The 21881-nt window shown below is 42.9% G+C and overlaps 1 protein-coding gene across 6 annotated transcripts in view; it reads left to right on the top strand.

Moving 5' to 3' along the window:
- Window positions 1–21881, top strand: part of ACTN1 (actinin alpha 1) — a 98788-nt gene that overhangs the window by 52269 nt on the left and 24638 nt on the right. For 4 of the 6 annotated variants that reach the window (XM_048484118.1, XM_048484121.1, XM_048484116.1 and 1 more), the window contains 5 exons: window positions 1576–1662; window positions 3369–3456; window positions 5822–5900; window positions 18401–18482; window positions 19951–20036. In XM_048484118.1, coding sequence (XP_048340075.1) covers window positions 1576–1662; window positions 3369–3456; window positions 5822–5900; window positions 18401–18482; window positions 19951–20036 — 422 coding nt within the window. The remainder of the gene's footprint in view (window positions 1–1575; window positions 1663–3368; window positions 3457–5821; window positions 5901–18400; window positions 18483–19950; window positions 20037–21881) is intronic. The other 2 variants (XM_048484119.1, XM_048484117.1) reach the window with 1 other exon arrangement.

Genomic DNA, 21881 nt, shown 5'->3' with positions numbered 1-21881 from the left:
CGGTGTGAAAACAGTGTAAAATGGTTTAAAACAGTGTAAGAGGGTTTACGCTGTTTTCACACCGCTGTTTTTGGCCCATGTGGAATCCACCTCTGTCTTTCAACTCAAAGGTTGTTTTTTGGTCCTCTAAGGCAGTGATGGCGAACCTTTTCAAGACCGAGTGCCCAAATTGCAACCCAAAACCCACTTATTGATCGCAAAGTGCCAACACGGCAATTTAACCTGAATACTGAGGTTTTAGTTTAGAAAAAATGGTTGGCTCCGAGGCGCGCATTACTCTGGAGTAAACTTGGTGAAGCAACCGTGCAATACTTCGAATGGGTGAATCACGACCCTAGGAGGGTTTACTCAGAAGCAAGCCCCATTGCCAGCAACCGAGCTTACTCCCAGGTAAAGGATCATGCCCAGGCCAGCCTAGAGGTGTATGTGTGTGTGGGGGGGGTGATTTTCTGGCCCCCCCCACGACGAACTCTGCACGCGTGCCCACAGAAAGAGCTCTGAGTGCCACCTCTGGCACCCGTGACATAGGTTCGCCACCACTGCTCTAAGGCTATTGGTTGCCTGCTGTAACAACAGGATAAGGGACTGGATGGACCACTCACTGGTCTACTCCAGCCTGCCATTTCTTTGTTCATTGTGGCAGCTGCAGTTCATTTACTGCTTAAGCTAGCCTCTCTATACGTAATATCCCATTTCCATAGTGTGCTGTGAACAACTGAAGAGTGGATTATATTAGCTCTTGTGAAGGAATGCTTCTCTTTCTCCTTCTTGCATTAAACCCAATGGTAGTGTCAGCATCTTTTTCTCCTTTTATGCATACACACATACCCACTGAAATCTCTTGATATAACAACACACAAATAAGCATATCAGGGTACAATTAGTTAAAAGAAGAAAGAATGATATGTAAATGAAGTTTTTAAAAAACTCTAATGAAAACTACTGCTGAAACCTTTCCAAATGTATAAACAACAATCAATATTGAAAACTGTGAAAGGCAGGAAGAAAATGCAGGAGCACCGTTCCTTAAGAAGATTCTGTCATGAAGCTCTACCATTTGGGTGAATGCCGTGTCATGAATTATTAATACAGATAACTGTGATAATGTCGAAAAGCTTTGCCATTTGGAAAAAGCTCCACCCTTTACCCCAGATCGGAATGTGGGCAGGGGGAAAGTCACAGTAATAATGGAGGAACCAAGGACTCACCTGAGTGAAAACTTTACCAGGTGGTAACTTAGGTTGGCTGTATTAGCTCTGGATTCTATTTGGACTGTATATATGTTTGCTCTTTAATTAGCAATGCGTACCTGGTACCAGTTCTTGAATAAACATGAAGATTCATTTTGAATTGCTGTTGCCTAGCTACCCTTGTCTAGAATTGTCTCTCTCGCGCTCAGTTTTCCCACATTTTGAAACAGCCTTACTTGTGGCTCATTAATCAAGGTTCTAAAAGGTCTCCCAGACATAATCAGCAACTATTCAGCTTGCTGTTTGTTTGAAAATGCAATCTCCTTAAATATATGCCGATGATATGTTAAGCTGTTAAGCTGTTGGGTTGTTTTCTGTGTTACAGAAATTGTGGATGGGAATGTGAAAATGACCCTCGGAATGATTTGGACCATCATCCTCCGTTTTGCCATTCAGGATATCTCTGTGGAAGGTAAATCCAAATGTGGCTTCTTCCCTTGCAAAAAATGCTGGGTGGAGGGAGGGGGGGAGATAATTTCACATGCAAACACATGAAGCGGCCGTGTACTAAATTACCATCGAAGCAGTTTTGTCTTTTGTGGCTGCCAGCAGCTCTTCAGGGTTTGAAGCTGAGGTCTTTCACATCTTCTGCTACTCTTTAACTGGAAATGCCAGGGATTTGATCAAGGATCTTGTATATGCCGAGTATTCCTTACCAATGAACAGTTCTGATGATTTTGCCTATATGTCTGCTAGTTTTGGGGAGTAAACCTGCAAAATTAATCATTTTGAACCCCTGCAAATTGCATCCATCACTTCCTCTGTTCCTGCAGATAGTCGGAGTGCAGAAGAGAGCTGTGCAAAGCCGTCACTTAAGGGGGTTATGACAGCAGTTGAGGAAACCGTATTGCTGGAGACCCAGGATATAATAAGCTTGTTTTCTTTCTGTATTGATAAAATACTATTCAGGGGCTGGGCTTATTATGCAGGGGGAAGGTATTGGACTGATTCCTTAGGAAATAGGTCCTCCAGACTGGATGTGAAATTGGATCAAAGTCAAAGCATACTTTAGATTGTAGTTAAGGTTATATTTTGCTCTTTCCCATTATTTTTTATGATTGTGTACAATTATTCATGCCACTTTCTGTTCCATGGTTGTGCTGTTCACATCATCGCCCTCTAGTGTGTGAAGATATTGCATGTTTTACATTTCTATACCTCAGACTTGTGATGATCTGTGGTTAATTCTGACCAATTACCTGTTTATTTTCCCTTCTAGACTTAATGTTACCACCTCAAGAAGACTAAGCGTGGTACATGGCAGGATTAGAAAGAGATACAATAATTGTGATACAATAATAAGTGTGGGCCTGTGTGGTCTCTCTAGTTCAGATCTGACCCTGTTTGCTGTGCTATCATAATTCATTTAGATAAGAGACAAAGATGGCTCTGCCTCACACCCCATGATGTAAACAAAGGGATGGTAGCTCATAAGGAACATGCTGAAGCTCAGTAGTAAATCATCTTCAGTGCATGCAGAGGATTCCATGTCCCAATTCCCAACATTTCCATTTGAAAGAACCAGGTAGTAGCTGATGTGAAAGACCCCAGCATGAGACCCCAGGGAACTGCCAGTCACCAAAAATAATTTTGACCTTGATAGACCAGTTGTCTGACTCAGTGTAAGGCAGCTTCATGTATTCCTGTTCTACCATCCAGGTTTAGAATGTGTAGCTCTTAAGTTTAAAGTAGACAGTAGCAGTGATGTGGAGACGCAGTGCTGTTGAAAGCTGCCCATCTTCATGTCTCTTCTGAGATCCATGCAGAGAAATAGAAGAAGAATGTCCTGCAGGAGAAGAGAAAGGAATGGGCTGGAGGGGGAAAGGAGCAGGTGAGTGAAGCAGAGAGTAGGTGATTGCCCTCTGAATTATTTTTTACAAGGCTGCCATAAGTTTTGCTATTTTAATTCTCAGCCTTTTATTAGTCAGGTTTTTGGCTGTTTTTAGAGGTGTGTGATACACCCTAGTCTCTGCAGGTGACTTTTCCCCAAATGGAAAGCGGTGTCTAAATTTCCCTCAACTGCTTCAACTTTATTAAAAATCAGAATACATTAGCAGCATTGAAAGTAGTGAAAGGTCCCGCAGAAGTTGGCTAATCCATTTATCTTTTGTTCCCTAGAGACATCTGCTAAGGAAGGGCTTTTGTTGTGGTGCCAAAGGAAGACAGCCCCCTACAAAAATGTGAACATCCAAAACTTCCATATTAGGTAATGTAAAGGTGAAGTCTAGTTGCTTGTACCCTGCCATCTTCTGTGCTCTGGAAAATTTGGGCACTGATGAAAAGTTTAGGCCAACTCTCACTTCCTCTTGAACTGCAATGTTAAGCATGTTTATTCATTTATTTAGATTATTTATAAACAGCCTTTGTCACATGGACTCAAGGTGGATTACACATAATGAGTTAGTTCAGTCAACAAAATGGCTCAAAACACATTAAAAGTAACTAACACATTAAAAATAACTAACACATTAAAAGATTAGAAGTCTGGATACCAGAAAGAAACAGAAACCTAGCATAAGTATTAACATTGCCATGCCAACATTACAATTAACATTGTCATTCAGAAGTGCAGAAATTACATAATAGGATCCTGCTTACAATATGCTCTATACAGCAGTAAGAGTCCACAAGTCCCAAGTAACTTTGTGCATCATTCAGTACTGCACGATTATATTGACTGTATAGGAAAGCCTTCTTGAATAATTCAGTTTTGCACAGTTTGTGGAAGGCCAGGGTAATGGGAGCTTTCATGACCTCCTCGGCAGGCCTTTCCACAAGGTGAAACCTCACATGTGCTTTACAGTGGGCTTCAGAATCAGAGAAAAGGAGAGTGGTGGAGCTAATGTATTCTTAAATGCCCTATCAGTTTAAGATTAACTGTGTCTGGACTTTTCCCCACATTATATTAGGTACAGAATTATGCTTTTGTCTCTAGGGTGGTGCACATAAACATGCTTATGTACTATTTTTGTACTGACAGGTTTGTATACCTCTGATGTGAAGGTATACAGAGCCATATATAATTTTATTCCTATACATCATTGTTGGAGCGAGCCTTTTTGTCCCTCTACCAACAATGATACACAAGAACTTTTGTCACCCCTTGTGCCTGAAGAGAGAAAGAATGGTGCTATATGTTGTACTTTTTCCTTATGACTTGTCTTCACTTGCACACAATGCAGTCCATCTCCTTTTATGGGTTGTGCACATACAGTTTGGACTTATTTGCACCAGTGTATTTCATGCATGTAAATCTTAAAAGCTTGAGTTTTGAACTGAGTAGATCACTTTCAGTAAACATCGTCAGGACCTATGTGTTAGCGAATAAGGTGGAAGTGATGGACCATGTTCTGATAACATATTTCTCCACAAACCTGAAGGAAGTCCAAATTTGCTGAAAAATCTGAAATCTACAAAAGAATACATGGGGACATTAAAACTCTCCAAAATAATAGAAACAATACCTGTAGCTTTAAGATTAGAATGCCTACAGAGCTCTCAGTGTTCATTTTGGAGGTTGCTGGCCACCACAGCAATATTTCTGAGCATTTCAACCCTTGTTTTCTGTAAAGCAAAGCCATAGAGAGGAGCAGAGGTTGGGGGGATACAGGGTGAAATGAGCCCCCCTCCACCTAAGTCTTAAAGTTTGGTGTTGACTGCCTTTGAGGCTCAATTTAGATGAAATGGTAGTATAGAAATGTCTTAAATAAAGTCCTTATGGGCCCCATGCTTGTTATGTTTAATTCTGAACAATAGCCTGGGAGGCCGGGGGAGGGGGTGAATTAAAAAAATCATTCAGTGGGATTACAGAAAGGGCATATCTTCCAACACACCTGGGTAAATCTCAGATTGTCAGGAAAATATGTCATGTAAAAATAATATACTGCATGGTTAAACGCCCCTAATATCATACAAGCAGTGTCTGCTTCTTTAAGAAAAATATGCCCCTGAGATTGCATAAGTCCATGTTGTAAAAGGGAAAAAAATTATATGATCTAGAGAGAAACCAGAATATGTATAAATCTTTTGCCTTTATGTTGTAAGATCTTGGTGGCTATTTGTGGGGTTGCTAGGCAGTTTTCAGACAACATTCCTGAAGATCCCAAGTCTCAGTCTCAGCATGGGTGTGAGGGAGGGCAGATAAGATAAGGTAGCTGATATGAAGAAGAGAAGGGAAAGCTGGAAGGGAAGGAGCAAAAAAGATTAAGAGGAAAAGCTGAAGATGTGGGGACAAAAAGGGAGGGTGAGTAAGGATAGAGGCTGCAAGGGAGAGAAAAAGAAGAGGTGGGTATATGGGAAAGAAGGAAAGGGAAGAGGCTGTAGGTAAGGGGGGGAAGCAAGAGGGGAATGTTGGAAAAAATGCCCTGTGAGTCCTTATGAGCCCTTAATTGTATTTTTATATTTTCTAAGCCAAATCAATCAAAGGCCAGGCATTCCAACAACTGCATTCTTTGTGGCCCATACATGGTGAATACTGCTGTTCTAGTCTAGTCTACTATGGTATGCATTTTTCAATTGGTGCCACTGATTTTCTTAATGAATACTGTTGTTTTGTCCTATCTCCGTCACAGCTGGAAGGATGGCCTTGGTTTTTGTGCCTTGATTCATAGACATCGCCCAGAGCTCATTGATTATGGGAAGCTAAGAAAGGTACTTCTTATTCTAAGTGTATATATACTGGGAGGAAAAAATCTGTGATGGGAATTGGGGTAACAATCATACTCATGAGCTGAAGGAGGGAACGAAAAGTATGATGTACTGGATTTGAATCCCTACTCCTCCACATGAGTGGCAGGCTTTAATCTGATGAACCAGGTTTGTTTCCTTCTCCTACACATGAAGTCTGCTGGGCTAGTCACAGTTCTTCAGAACTCTCTCAGCCCCACGTACCTCACAAGGGATCTGTTATGGGGAGGGGAAGGGAAGGTAATGATAAGCTGCTTTAGGACCCCTTGAAGTAGAAAAAAGCAGGGTATTAAAAAGTAGTACTCCTTTCTCTCATTGTGCTTCAACAGTTTTCTTATTTGTAGTCGATAAAAAGGTGACCATTGGTGACATGGTGCTAATTATTATGGCAGCATCTTGTAACCTGTTGAGTTAGAATGTTCTTGTAGGAAGGAAAAATGTCTGCACAAGTTAGCATTTTATTGTGAAGCCTGGGAAGCAGCAGTGGGATTGAGCAATCATTTCTCCTGTCAGGAAAATCAGAATACACACAAGGAAAGATTTTTAAAAAGTACTGGCCATTATTACTGTCTATGAAAATTAATAAAATAATGAAGTCCTTACAATATCCTACAATGTTTTCCTTTCATCACTGCTCTGAGCCCATTTGGTGCTCTCTTTCTCTTTGGCTGTTTTCGCACGGCCAAGGCAGCGGCTCTCCACCAGCTTAAAGTAAGCTGGTAAAGCATCAGGAACTGCTTGCACGGATCCATGCGGGCAGTCCCAATGCCGCTGCTGCCCTCAGGGGCAGCTCCACACAGAAGTCAGCCTCTGCCAGGTAATCAGGATCTATTTCAGCTCTTGTGTGCAGCTCGACGCCTGCAAAGACACCTTATCTTGGCCCTCCTCACCCCCCCAGAGATCAGAAGGCAGCGCGGGCATGTCTTTGCAGGTGTCCCAGCTGCACACAGCTGCAAGGTAAGTTCTGTCGCGACAGCCGCAGGGGGCCAAAAGCGCCGCCCCTCATGCTGGTGCGTTCGGCACCGCAGTCCGGGCAGGAAGGTGCCGCTTTGGAAAACCTAGTCCACAGCCAGGCTTTAGTGCCGCACCTTTGTGCTGCTTGGGGCAGTGCAATTCTATTTGCTCGCGGCGAGTTATTTCTGCCCCTGCATCTGCCTCGCGGCAGAAAGAGCCTTTGTTTCAGTCAATCAACCAAACACACTTATATCCCATCCTTTGTTAGAATGCTCAAGGTAGTAGATACGGTTCTTTTCCTCCCTCCCTCCCAACATTCTGTGAGGTAATTCAGGCTGAGACACTCCAGGTCAAGGAACTTCATGGGATTTGAACTGCTGGCCCTAGTCCAGCTCTCTATCAACAGTTAACTCTCCCAACAACAGTGCGTATGGTTCATTGGAGAGGTTCTGTGGCACTTACTCTTTGTGAACATTCTCAGTTTGTAATAATGTTGATCTTCCCCATGACACGAGTTGACAGCGAGGGCGCAACTGAGCATATACAGAAGCGCGGCAATAACCACTGGAGCCAGGAGTTCACGAAAGAAAGGATGTATTGGCATCGATACAGTATATACAGTTTAACGACAGAGCCTTCGTTTAGGTCCTGTCCCTCAGCAAGGAACATGCTTAACTGAGTTAGCTTTACTTATATACATTATGATACATCTTTATTAGTTTATGGCTAGTACAGTCAAGGTCATATATACGACTCTTATATATAGCTGATGCAATCTTAGTCATTCCCTTTGGCTGACTGTCAACAGAATGCTGTTAGTCCTTCAGCAGTCCACTAAGGCAATCAAGGGTTTTGCCATGCAGCTGTTATACTTTCAGCCCCTGACACCCTTCCCAGATGCTTGGCAAACCTACATCAAATTTTTTGTTTATCACATTAACAGTTACATTTACACATACATCAATCCAGTGTATGCCCTTTACATTCCATAACATGGCTGACTTACTTCAGAGATGCATCTGTTATACCCAACAACTCTGCTCTCTTTCTACATGTTTTTTTTTTTTTTATAGAGGTTAATGGCTTGGTCAGATGTCTGCCTTTATTGTCCTGTGAAGGTAGGAAGCTTGCCTCTATGAGTCCTGTTTTAACCATCTGTCTGATGTTTTGATAGCTGCATTCTATATACTTTATTCTGGTCTTAACAGATCTCGGCCTTTTAAGAGACTGTATACAACTTGGATGAGTCATTAGTAATTGTTTGGTTTCCGGTACCTTGAGACTAGGTCTTTAGCTAATTCAGACACCCATTGCATGTCTAAAAAAGCACAACCATTCACAGCCAGTATTCGGCCTCACAGCCGCTTTGTGCTAATACTAGTTTTGCTTAAATGATGCCCATAAATGGGTACACCCAAGTGAGGTTATCACATACCCGTACAAGACGATTGTTCTCTTCATTCGCGAAACTGCCATCTGCATATCCAGCAATGTTGGTAGTTTGGTCTGACACAGCAGTAAACCTTTAGACATGGTTGCATTAAGGTATTTCAGTACCCTTTTTACCCCAGTCCAGTCTGTTTCAGTTGGTTGCTGGCATCGCCACTGAGCACGCTGACAGCATGCAGCCATCTGGTCTGTCTAATGGAAGCAATATACTGCAAAGACCGACATAATTTGTAGAGACCGAGTCATCACACTTGTGTCCCGTCTAGTTCTTTTGGAAACCTACTAACATGGGTGTTTGGTTTCGCTGAGTGAGTTAACCATTTGTGTTCTCTCTCCCAAGAGCTCTTTTATTTTACCCTTGGTGCAGTAATAACCTCAGCAGTTTGTACAAATTCCATACTTAGGTAGGATTTTATTTCACCTAGATCACGACTTTAATGTGCTTACTTTAAAGTCTGAAACACTTTGTCTTGAAGTTCCTTTTCGCTCTGTTAGTATTAAGTGATGTCATCGAATTCACACTAATAGGAACGCTTCAGCACCTGATTTCTGTTTTATAGACACAGTGGAATCAGTGGCACAACTTTGAAACCCCTCTTTCACCAACAGGTCATCTAAATGGTTTCTCTCCACATATGTGCTGATTGTTTTAAACCATAAAGAGCACGCTTCAGTAACCAAACCTATTTGTTTTTATAATTCGTAACCAGGTGGTGGTCTCACATATCTCCTCATCCACCTTTGCATTCAGATAGGGCGGTACACACATCTAGTTGCTTGAGACATACCCCCTTTGTTCAGCAACAGCTGCCAAACACAACCTGATGGATTCATACCTAGCTGTAGCAGCATAGGTTTCCAGTAAACTCAGAAAATTTTGTTTGAACCTCTAGCCATCTGGCTTTAAAAAGCGCTTCACCATTCGCCAAGTTTCTTTTTGTAGACTCCATCTAGAGTCCCACAGAGTTCTTCCTTAAGTATATCAACCTCAGTGAAAACATCTAGGTCGATTAAAGATTTGAACTCTGGAGTTCATAGCTCAAAACCACGCTTTGCTCAATCCCCATCCCTGTGCAAAACCTCTTGATAATTGTTTGGTTCAGACCATTCATCAGCATTTGTTTGTAAAACATTCACCGCTTCCATTCTCTGTTTTCATTTTGTGCTGTGTGTCATACCCAAAACCTCTGGGGTGGTTTCCCTTTAGTCACACGTGCAGACCTTTGGGAATTGGTTCTTTCTCCTTATCGCTTCTGAGTCTGATTCAGCTTTAACAGAAACACTCAGACTTGTGTCTTTCTACACTCTACCTCAGAAGAACTTTCTGCTCTCAGTTCTTTGTCCTTATCTCCTCTCAATATGTTTAATATCAGCATATGGCAGAATGACAGATGGACTTTCTTGCTTAGGAAAGCAGGGAGTCTAAATTGCTATGCAGCCGACCAACCAGAATGCTTCTCAAACTCAGCACTTCTGGAAAATAGTACCTGACCATTTGGTAGCCAGAACCTTGAAAGCCTTCATACTTCACTTTGGACACTCCACAAACTGAAGCCTCGTAGAGTGCACCTTTCGCCTCTTTCTGTGGAGGCACCAGAACATTGGCATATGAACCAAAAAGTGCATGAAGGTGGTCTTAACTTAGGTGCCTTACCACAGCCTTATACGGATGTCACTCGAGTGCTTCATTGAATAATCTGTTCATGACATAATGCATAGTAGTCATGCCTCCGCTTCAGAGATCATCCTCTTTGCATTTAAGGCCTAGCATGGCACAGCGACCATTTGTTTCAGTACACCAACCTTTCTCTCTGCTAAACCATTTTCAGAATGCACATAGCATTAGACACTGCCTATCTATTCCTCGCCTGTTTAGCCACTCAGTAAATTGTTACTAGAAATTCCCACCATCAACTGATTGTTTTCACATCACATCCAAATTGTTTACAGGTCCTTGTGGCGCTATAATTCTAAAACACATGGAAGGCTTCACTCTTCTTTTTAAGAAATAGGAGAAAGTACGCGGTGGCATCGCCCACACCATAAATACATATTTGGCACCCCATGGAACACTCCATACGATTGTGCTATATCGCAGTGCACCAAAGCCAAAGGGTCCTTAGCTACCCTTGGGCTTTGGTTCTGCCACTGGATGCGCCCCCACTCAAAACACACTTTGCACTCTAGAAAACAAATCACATTTTAAGTGGGAAATTGCACACCACACATTTGTGCTGTTTGTTTGAGTACTTTGAAGCCTACATGCCTCCACATTTCCTGTGGAAGTTGTGCACACAATTAGCTGGGTGCAGTGGGTCATTTTACCCCACACACAGTAGTTGGAACATCACAGGTCACAGGTGCTACTGTCCACAGTCAATTTATAAAGTCTGTTACTTAATACACCCTGCCACAATGTCCCCTATCCCTGGCTAAGTGGAGCACCCTCTTCAATCCCAGTAAAAAAGTACATACATACCCATCCAGTGCCAACCTGACACACTTAATAGGATATGCTACCATACTTGGTGGTGATGTGTAACACATTCTGCAGGGTAATCCTCATAGCTTGTAAAAAAACACTTCCCGGGACCGGTAATAACAGCTGCAGAGCTGTCAGCAAGAGTCAATTCTCCAATATCCGTGTCCTCTTCTTCTGCAGCTTAATCCTGTCTTGCTACTATATGTTCTGTAGACCCGTGTCCAAAAGCCACGTGATTTCGTGCTTGGGTATCGCTTGCAATCAGAAAGGTGCATCCTTTCCTCGTCCCCTGCACAGCCTGTTGCTGACGCCTGGGTCTCTGTCACTCTCGCTGGCACTCGCTAGGTGGTTGGTTGCTCCACAAGTGTAACATCTGCTAACAGCACTGCCTCTGCCACTTGTCACCTCGGGTCCTTGCTGATGTTAGGTGTTGTTCATTGAGGCTGAGGGTAGGCACGCAAATCCTTTTGCCCCTTCACGACCTAAAAGCCTCCCGACACGTAGTCCATGTTTGCACTCAAGGTTACTTCACCATCAACACCATTGAATCCTTTACACTGCTTGCACGGATCCATGCGGGCAGTCCCAATGCCGCTGCTGCCCTCAGGGGCAGCTCCACACAGAGCCGCCTCTGCTGTGCAACAGGAACTTACCTTGCCTTCTGTGTGCAGCTCGGGACGTCTGCAAAGACACACCTATCTTGCCCTCCGACCCCCAGAGATCAGAAGGCAGCGTGGGCATGTCTTTGCAGGTGTCCCGAGCTGCACACAGAAGGCAAGGTAAGTTCTTGTCGCACAGCGCAGGGGCCAAAAGCGCCGCCCTCATGCTGGTGCGGTTCGCACCGTGCCGGCAGGAAGGTGCCGCTTTTGGAAAACCTAGTTCCATGAGCGAGGTTTAAAAGCGGCACCTTTGTGCTGCTTGGGGGCAGTGCACTGTATTCTGCTCGTGCGGAAAGAGCCTTTGGCCCTGCATTCTGCTCGTGCAGAAAGAGCCTTTGTTTCAGTCAATCAACCAAACACACTTATATCCCATCCTTTTGTTAGAATGCTCAAGGTAGTAGACATGGTTCTTTCCTCCCTCCCCTCCCAACATTCTGTGAGGTAATTCAGGCTGAGACACTCCAGGTCACCGAAGGAACTTCATGGGGATTTGAACTTGCTGGCCCTAGTCCAGATCTCTTAACAACAGTTAACTCTCCCAACAACAGTGTATGGTTCATTGGAGAGGTTCTGTGGCACTTACTCTTTTGTGAACATTCTCAGTTTGTAATGTTGATCTTCCCCATGACACGAGTTGACAGCGTAGGCGCAACTGAGCATATACAGAGTGCGGCAATAACCACTGGAGCCAGGGAGTTCACGCAAAGAAAGGATGTATTGGCATTGATACAGTATATACAGTTTAAACGGACAGAGCCTTCGGCTTAGGTCCTGTCCCCAGCAAGGAACATGCTTAACTGAGTTAGCTTACTTATATACATTATGATACATTCATTAGCCTATGGCTAGTACAGTCAAAGGTCACATGACTCTTATATATAGCTGATGCAATCTTAGTCATTCCCTTTGGCTGACTGTCAACAGGTGAATGCTGTTAGTCCTTCAGCAGTCCACTAAGGCAATCAAGGGTTTTGCCATGCAGCTGTTATACTTTCAGCTCCTGACACCCCTTCCCAGATGCTTGGCAAACCTACATCAAATTTTTGTTTATCACATTAACAGTTACATTTACACATATATCAATTCAGTGTATGCCTTACATTCCATAACATGGCTGACTTACTTCAGAGATGCATCTGTTATACCCAACAACTCTGCGCCTCTTTCATGTTTTATAGAGGTTAATGGCTTGGTCAGGATGTCTGCCTTATTGTCCTGTGAAGGTAGGAAGCTTGCCTCTATGAGTCCTGTTTGAATCATCTGTCTGATGTTTTGATAGCGCATCTCTATATACTTTGTTCTGGTCTTAACAGATTCGCCTTTAAGAGACTGTATACAACTTTGAGAGTCATTGAATAATATGCTTGGTTTTGGTACCTTGAGACCTAGGTCTTTAGCTAATTCAGACACCCATTGCATGTCTAAAGCACAACTATTCACAGCGCTGTATTCGGCCTCACAGCTGCTTTGTGCTACTAGTTTTTGCTTAAATGATGCCCATAAAATGGGTACACCTATGTAGGTTATCACATACCCGTACAAGATCTATTGTTCTCTTCATTCGCAAGAAACTGCTATCTGCATATCCAGCAATGTTGGTAGTTTGGTCTGGACACAGCAGTAAACCTTTAGACATGGTTGCATTAAGGTATTTCAGTACCCTTTTTACCCCAGTCCAGTCTGTTTCAGTTGGTTGTTGGCATCGTCAACTGAGTACGTTGACAGCATGTGAAATATCTGGTCTGCTAATGGAAGCAATATACTGCAAAGACCCGATTACACTTCTGTAGAGACCGGAGTCATCACATTCTTGTGTCCTGTCTAGTTCTTGGAAACCTACTACCATGGGTGTTTGCTTGCTGAGTGAGTTAACCATTTGTGTTCTCTCCAAGAGCTCTTTTATTTTACCCTCTTGGTGCAGTAATAAACCCTCAGCAGTTTGTACAAATTCCATACTTAGGTAGGATTTTATTTCACCTAGATCACGACTTTAATGTGTTTACTTAAAGTCTGAAACACTTTGTTCAGTTCCTTTTCGGTTTCTGTTAGTATTATGATGTCATCGACCCACACTACTAGGAACGCTTTCAGCACCTGATTTCCCTGTTTTATAGACACAGGAATCAGTGGCACAACTTTGAAAAACCTCTTTCACCAACAGGTCATCTAAATGGTTTCTCCACATAGGTCCTGATTGTCCTCAACCATAAAGAGCACGCTTCAGTAACCAAACCTTATTTGTTTTACACCTATAACCAGGTGGTGGTCTCATATATATCTCCTCATCCACCTTTGCATTCAGATAGGCGGTACACACATCTAGTTGCTTGGAGACATACCCCCTTTGTTCAGCAATAGCCAAACACAACCTGATGGATTCATACCTAGCTGTAGCAGCATAGGTTTCAGTAAAGTCCTCAGGAAAATTTTGTTTGAAACCTCTAGCTACTAATCTGGCTTTAAAAGCTGCTTTCACCATTCGCTAAAAGCTTTCTTTTATAGACCCATCTAGAGTCCCACAGAGTTCTTCCTTTTGGCATATCAACCTCAGTGAAAACATCTAGGTCGATTAAAGATTTGAACTCTGAGTTCATAGCCTCAAACCATCGCTTTTGCTCAACTTCATCCCTGTGCAAAACCTCTTGATAATTGTTTGGTTCAGACCATTCATCAGTATTTGTTTGTAAAACATTCACCGCTCCATTCTCTGTTTTCATTTTGTGTTGTGTGTCATACCCAAACCTCTGGGGTGGTTTCCCTTTAGTCACACGTGCAGACCTTTTGGGAATTGGTTCTTTCTCCTTATCGCTTTCTGAGTCTGATTCAGCTTTAACAGAAACACTAGACTTGTGTCTTTCACACTCTACCTCAGAAGAACTTTCAGTTTCAGTTCTTTGTCTCATTCTCTCAATATGTTTATCAGCATATGGCAGAATGACAGATGGACTTTCTTGCTTAGAAAGCAGGGAGTCTAAATTGCTATGCAGCCGGGACCAACCAGAATGCTTCTCAAACTCAGCACTTCTGGAAAATAGTACCTGACCATTTGGTAACAGGAACCTGAAAGCCTTCATACTCACTTGGACACCCACAAACTGAAGCCTTTGTGAGTGCACCTTTCGCTTCCTTTTCTGTGGAGGCACCAGAACATTGGCATATGAACCAAAAGTATGAAGGTGGTCTAACTTAGGTGCCTTACCATACAGCTTCCTATACGGGATGTCACTGAGTGCTTCGCTGAATAATCTGTTCATGACATACGTACAGTAAGCCCATGCCTCCGCCCAGAGACTATCCTTTGCATTTGCGTCTAGCATGGCACAGCGCACCATTTGTTTCAGTACACCAATCTTTCTCTCTGCTAAACCATTTTCAGAATGCACATAGGCATTAGACACTCGTCTATCTATTCCTCGTTTGTTTAGCCACTCAGTAAATTGGTTACTTAGAAATTCTCCGGCACCATCAATCTGGATTGTTTTCACATCACATCCAAATTGTTTACAGGTCCTTGTATGCCATAATTTAAACACATGGAAGGCTTCACTCTTCTTTTTTAAGAAATAGGAGAAAGTGAAGCGTGTGGCATCGTCCACAATTACAAACACATATTTGGCACCCCCGATGGAAACACCATACGATTGTGCTATATCGCAGTGCACCAAAGCGAAAGGGTCCTTAGTTACCCTTGGGCTTTGTCTTGCCACTGGATGCGTTTTCCCACTCAAACACACTTTGCACTCTAGAAAACAATCACATTTGGCAAATTGCACACCACACATTTGTGCTGTTTGTTTGAGTACTTTGAAGCTCACATGCCCACATTTCCTGTGGAAGTTGTGCACACAATTAGCTGGGTGCAGTGGGTCATTTACCCCACACACAGTAGTTGGAACATCACAGGTCACAGGGGTGTTACTGTCCACAGTCAATTTATAAAGTCTGTTACTTAATACACCCTGTGCCACAATGTCCCCATCCCTGGCTATGGAGCACCCTGTCCCAGTAAAAGTACATACATACCCATCCAGTGCCAACCTGGACACACTTAATAGATTATGCGCCATACTTGGTATGTGTAACACATTCTGCAGGGTAATCCCCATAGCTTGTAAAAACACTTCTCCTTGGGACTGTACAACAGCTGCAGAGCTGTCAGCAAGAGTCACCTCTCCAATATCCGGTGTCCTCTTCTTCTGCAGCGAACTTGCCCTTGCTACTATATGTTCTGTAGACCCGGTGTCCAAAAGCCACGTAGATTTCGGTGCTTGGGTACGTTGCACCAGAAAGGTGCATCCTTTCCCGGTCCTCTGCACAGCCTGTTGCTGACGTCTGGGTCTCTGTCGCCCTCGCTGGCAATTCCTCGCTAGGTGGTTGGTTGCTCCACAAGTGTAACATCTGCGAACAGCATTCGCCTCTGCCGACTTGTCACCTCGGTCCTTGCTGATGCTGTTGTTCACTGGAGGCTGAGGGTAGGCACGTAAATCCCTTTGCCCCTTCCATTCCAAAAGCCTCCCGGACACGTAGTCCAATGTTAAATCATCCTCTGGCACACTTTGTAAACCATCCACTAATGGGTCCCATTGTGTGCCGAGAGAGGAGAGCAAAATCAAAGCTTGCAGATTATTATCAAAAGCCAAACCTCTATCGGACAAATCAGCAAAGAGTGCTCTCATTTGTTGCAGATGGGAAATCACATTGCCTTCATGCAACTTGAGATTAAAGAGTCTACGCACCAGAATCAGCTTGGAGCCCGCTGTTGTCCTCTGGTACAACTCTTTCAGGGCAGTCCAACACCCCAAAGCTGTTGTTTTATCTCGCAGGAACACCAATTGGCTGTTTTCCACTGCTAGAACAATGGCTGCTCTGGCTTTCTCATCAGCCTCCACCTCATCATCATCGTCCATATCTGGAGCTTTCTGTGCAGCTTTTATTTATTTATTTATTTATTTATTTATTTATTTATTTATTTATTTATTTATTTATTTATTATATTTGTATACCGCCCTCCCCGAAGGCTCAGGGCGGTTTCCAACAACATAAAATTTAAAACATCATAAATATAAGTTAATTAAAAAGTTAATTAAAATACATAAAATACATAAAAAAGAGTCCTTCCCGGATGAGGAAGCATTTCATTTTCTCCACCCATGAGACGTAATTGGACTCATTGAGCCTTTCAAACAGCAGCCCATGAGTAGGACCCGTCATGACTACGCCACACTCTTCGCTCCACCCACTAGGCAATGTTACTCACCAGTGGGTTGTACGACGCCTAGCGGCAACTGGGCCCATAACCTGACACGAGTTGACAGCGTAGGCGCAACTGAGCATATACAGAGTGCGGCAATAACCACTGGAGCCAGGGAGTTCACGCAAAGAAAGGATGTATTGGCATTGATACAATATATACAGTTTAAACGGACAGAGCCTTCGGCTTAGGTCCTGTCCCCAGCAAGGAACATGCTTAACTGAGTTAGCTTACTTATATACATTATGATACATTCATTAGCCTATGGCTAGTACAGTCAAAGGTCACATGACTCTTATATATAGCTGATGCAATCATGCTTAGTCATTCCCTTTGGCTGACTGTCAACAGGTGAATGCTGTTAGTCCTTCAGCAGTCCACTAAGGCAATCAAGGGTTTTGCCATGCAGCTGTTATACTTTCAGCTCCTGACACCCCAAAGGTGCAATCTTGTGCAGTAGGTCTTATTTAACTCAGTACTGTAAACACATATAACAAGAGGCTGTGGGTCATGAACCATGAATAATTTGTTTGATATGGTGTACATATTACTAAGACAAAATGATAATGGAAATATTAACATAATATTTTCCTTTGCTTAGGAAAAGTCATAATAAAGGAAAAGACCAAGGCCATCTGGTTACAGACTTGCTTAATATTCACAGAAGGAACTATTTAAGCAAAAAGCCAATGAAGTATAACAGTTGCCCCAACAGTGTCTTTTTGGCAACAGGCCCAATTTTCACAGGAGAGAAAAGACTGGATCTTTTTCTAGATTTTCTCTTGTGTCAAGAGTCTTCTCAAACATTGTCATGGTGACACTGCTTAGCTCAAGGCACAAAAATGAATTTTCTCCAGTTGCAAGAAAAACAAAACTTGAAAAAACAACAACACATCTATCAATTTTCATTCTCATTGCTGGGCTTGGATCTCACAGAAAAGGAAGATAACAGGGCTTATGGCATTCCTCTAAGGTCCCTAAAAGCATGCTCTGGAAAGATCATTTAGCAGACTTGATGTTTGCCTATGCCTCTATTATATTTTGATCTCTTCCTTTTTCCAAAGAGCTCAGGACCATGTACAAAGTTCCCTGCTCCTCTGTTTTATTACCATTACTATATGTGAGGTAGTTTTAGGCTACGAGTAACTGTGACTGAATGGGGATATGAACTGGGGTCTCCTAGATTCTAGTCGAGCACTCTGACCACTATACCACGTTGACATTCTTTATGCAGTAAAGTGCTGTTAAGTCACAGCTGACCTGAGGAAACTCCATGGAGCAGTGGTGGTGAACCTATGGCACTCTAGATGTTTGTGGACTACAATTCCCATCAGCCCCTACCAGCATGGCCAATTGGTCATGCTGGCAGGGGCTGATGCGAATTGTAGTCCCTAAACATCTGGAGTGTCATAGGTTTGCCACCACTGTCATAGTGTTTCAAGGCAAGAGATATACAGAAGTGATTTGTCATTGCCTGCCTCTGCATAGTGACCCTGGGCTTACCTGATGACCTCCCATTTAAATACTAATCAGAGCTGCCTAGCCCCTGAGGTCTAACAAAAGGGGTCTAGCCTGGGCCATTTAGGTCATCCTTGCTGTGCTTAAATCTTAGTGAAAATTGCTTATTCTCCTGTGTGCTCATAGTTGACTGAGACCATTTCTTTTCTAGGATGATCCTCTCACTAACCTGAACACAGCTTTTGATGTGGCTGAAAGGTTCCTAGACATCCCAAAAATGTTGGATGCTGAAGGTAATGTATAATCCAAGTTTGTCTGACCTTTTCTCTCACATCCCTTACTCACTGAGAGGTTCCTCAGAGTTTATCCTGGGACTTAGTAGACTTCAAAATATTATCCTTCCTCATCAGTAGACAATGGAAGTACTGATACATTTGAGAACTACTGAATGGAAACTGATTTCCTGTGACTGGATCCTCTGCAGTCCCAGTTATGGTTGAATAATGTCTGTGATGCACACATCATAGGGGGAAATTTGTCAACTCCCCTATAGAGGAGCAGCATGGGTTTGTTGCTTATGACTTACCAGTAAGCAGCATGGGTTTGTTGCTTATGACTTACTAGTTGTGGTAAATAAGTGTTTCCACTGCATAACTCTTTCTACAGGTCAGCTCCTGAATGCCAAATCATAAGTTTGGGAGAAATATCCCTGGTCCCGCCCCAACAGCTAGGTTGCAAGACATCCTTATCCTGATGATGGCATTATAGATTACACAGGCAGTACTAGTCCATCTGTTGCCCACAACTGCCATGCATATGGCAAGAGCAGGTGTGTGATAAAGATCTGTAAATGTTCATTCAGTCGTCAAAGGAAGACCTGAAGAGAAGTACCCTGCACTGCTGCAGTTTAAGAGCATTTAAATTATCATTGACCTTCTTTAGTTCACCCAAAGGTTGACAAGGGTTTTGTACAGTGGTTCTGAAACCAGTTCTTCATGCCATCTACCCCCAGCAAGTGGCCTGAAGTTGCTGGCTCTGAGTTTTACTCTTCTAACTTGTAGGATCACCACCAAAGATATCTATCCAACAGTATTTAGACTGGTTTTGACCACAAGAAAATATACAGAAGATGCAAAAAAAAATTTTTTAAAAAAACTTCTGCTCTGTCGCCCTTTATGAATGTGCTAACGAGAAAATGATGTGAAAAATATGGCATGGCCTGAGCTTGGGAGGTGATAGATTCTTGATTCCTAATGTGAAATAATGTGTACTTAAAAAACGTAGACCAGAAATGTGCTGTAATGGAGCGCAAGGTGTTGGGGAGAAGGGATGTCCCATTTCATTCAATGCAGAAGCTGCTTTGGGTGATCTTCCACCTTCACAAATTCACTGAACACCCCTCTTGGAAGTGTCAGTTGGCTCCTCTGTCAAGAATAATTTATGGAAGGCTGTAGGAACACTTGCTCTAAACTTAGGAAGAAAATCCTCTGCAAAGGCCCGTGTAGAAGAGGTGAATATTCACACCTGCTCATCTCTAGGGCCCCTTCTGCACATGCAGAATAATTCACTTTCAATCCAGTTTCAGCATACTTTAAAGATGGACTTTACTGTGCGGAATAGCAAAATCCACTTGCAAACAATTATGGAAGTGGATTGAAAGTGCATTATTCTGCATGTGCGGAAAGGGGCCTAGGTATCCCTCTCACTTTGCTCACTTCCCATCAGTTGAGATGCTCTTTAACTTCAGGTTTTCTTTGACAGACATTGTTGGAACTGCCCGTCCTGACGAGAAGGCCATCATGACCTATGTTTCTAGCTTCTACCACGCCTTCTCAGGAGCCCAGAAGGTATCGCAGGATTCCAAGCTTCCTCCACACAGCGCACCTGGTCCTCTTGCTAATGTCCAAACCTTTTTTTCTTTCTCTCTCTCCCCTCTAGCTACGGGCATCTTTATTTTTATTATTTTTGGCAGCTTTGGCTTGTGGTTTCCAAGTGGTGCCCCGGGTTTGTCACATTGGGGAACACAAATTGGTCAAACACAGTCCTAAAGTCAGTGATGGAGTATAAATCTAGTCATGAATAATTTGCTCCTTAGTGGCACTGGGAGCGCTGCCCTTTATCTCTCAATTGCAAAGGTTTCCCTAGAGGTGAACACCAGAGTGAAGGATTAGAAAAATATATTGCTTTTGTCTAGAATAGTGGTTCTCAACCTGTGGGCCGGGACCCCTTTGGGGGTCGAATGACCCTTTCACAGGGGTCGCCTAAGACTCTCTGCAACAGTGTTCTCCATCTGTAAAATGGACAGATGTTAGGGTTGGGGGTCACCACAACATGAGGAACTGTATTAAAGGGTCGCGGCATTAGAAAGGTTGAGAACCACTGGTCTAGAAGATGTGCAGCAAATAGCCTTCCTCATGGTAGTCCACCAGTCTTAACACAGCTGCTGAATTCCTTGACTGATCAGACACCATAGCTGGAGCCTTTCTAAGGTGCTACCCTTATTTTGTCAAAATATGTCATCAAAAACAACTCATTGGTCCTGCAGACTAGATCAATAAATATGGAACATGTGAAGTTGCTTCATACTTTCAGATCATTGGCCCATCTATGTCAGTATTTAATTATCTGACTGGCGGCAACTCTCCATGGTCTCAAGCAGAGAGCAATCTTTCCCTTCACCTGGTATCTTGAACTGAATCTTCAGCGAGCAAAATATGTGCTCTGCCACAGAGCCATAGTTTAAATGCAGATTTTCTTTTCCTGCACTTGTGAAATGCAATGAGAATATTTCTTTTAAAATAATACTTCTTTAAATTGTGTATCCGTAATAGGAAGTCGCCATTGTTTATTGTAGTTTAATAAATAAGCTGTTCTTTGAGCTGCTTTGAATGTGAACTTAAAAAAAAAATAGGTTACACCTCTGGTCAGTTACTGTTATCCTGCTATTAGTTGCTGGGTTTGCAAGGCGTTATTTTTGAGAAGACACAAATGCATATTAAAGTGCATAAAATAAATAGGAAGGGTAATGCCGGTATTCCCAAACAATATATGTGGAGCTTTGGTAGTGAATCCAGAAAATGCAGCACTTGGCTGTGTTTACTCTTGCCAAGCTACAGTTAGATGTACTTTGAGAAGGGGGTGGGCAGAATATCACCCTCAACCACTGGCCAGTTTCTGATGGGCCATCTAGTGCCTGCAGGTTGCTGGCATTTTCGCATTAAAGAAAGAGTCTGAAGCCTCATGAGCCTTGGCCTCATCCAGCAGAGCATGATTTTCTTATGTCCCCACCCCAACAGCAACCATTCTTTGCGTATGGAATGCTGGCAAATGTTAGGTGTGAACTCTTCTTGCTGACATGCCAAATGTGCAACAGGCAAATAGTTTTTGTCTATGGGAAGGATTCAATCGTAAAATTCCTCACTTACATTGTCAAATGGTGCAGTTTCATAAAACAATTGTGCTTTACTCCTGAACATATAGCTTGGCTCTAACCTGCCAGAAAGGAATAACGTGCTCAGTGAAGACTAATGGAGTACACTTTTATCAGGCTAAGTTAATATGTAAGAATTGTCCAAATTGATAGCAATCGAACATTCACCTAAGAGATATCTTCCTGTTTCTTTGGGGGGGGGGGGGGGTTGGGCCTCTGTCATATATCAACTACTTCTTTCCTTATGAGTTGAGTAGATATG

Source organism: Sphaerodactylus townsendi, linkage group LG02, assembly GCF_021028975.2.
Source record: "Sphaerodactylus townsendi isolate TG3544 linkage group LG02, MPM_Stown_v2.3, whole genome shotgun sequence".
NCBI classification, from domain to species: Eukaryota; Metazoa; Chordata; class Lepidosauria; order Squamata; family Sphaerodactylidae; genus Sphaerodactylus; species Sphaerodactylus townsendi.
Note: the sequence above shows the minus strand (reverse complement) of the source record. Positions and strands in the feature narration are given on the sequence as shown.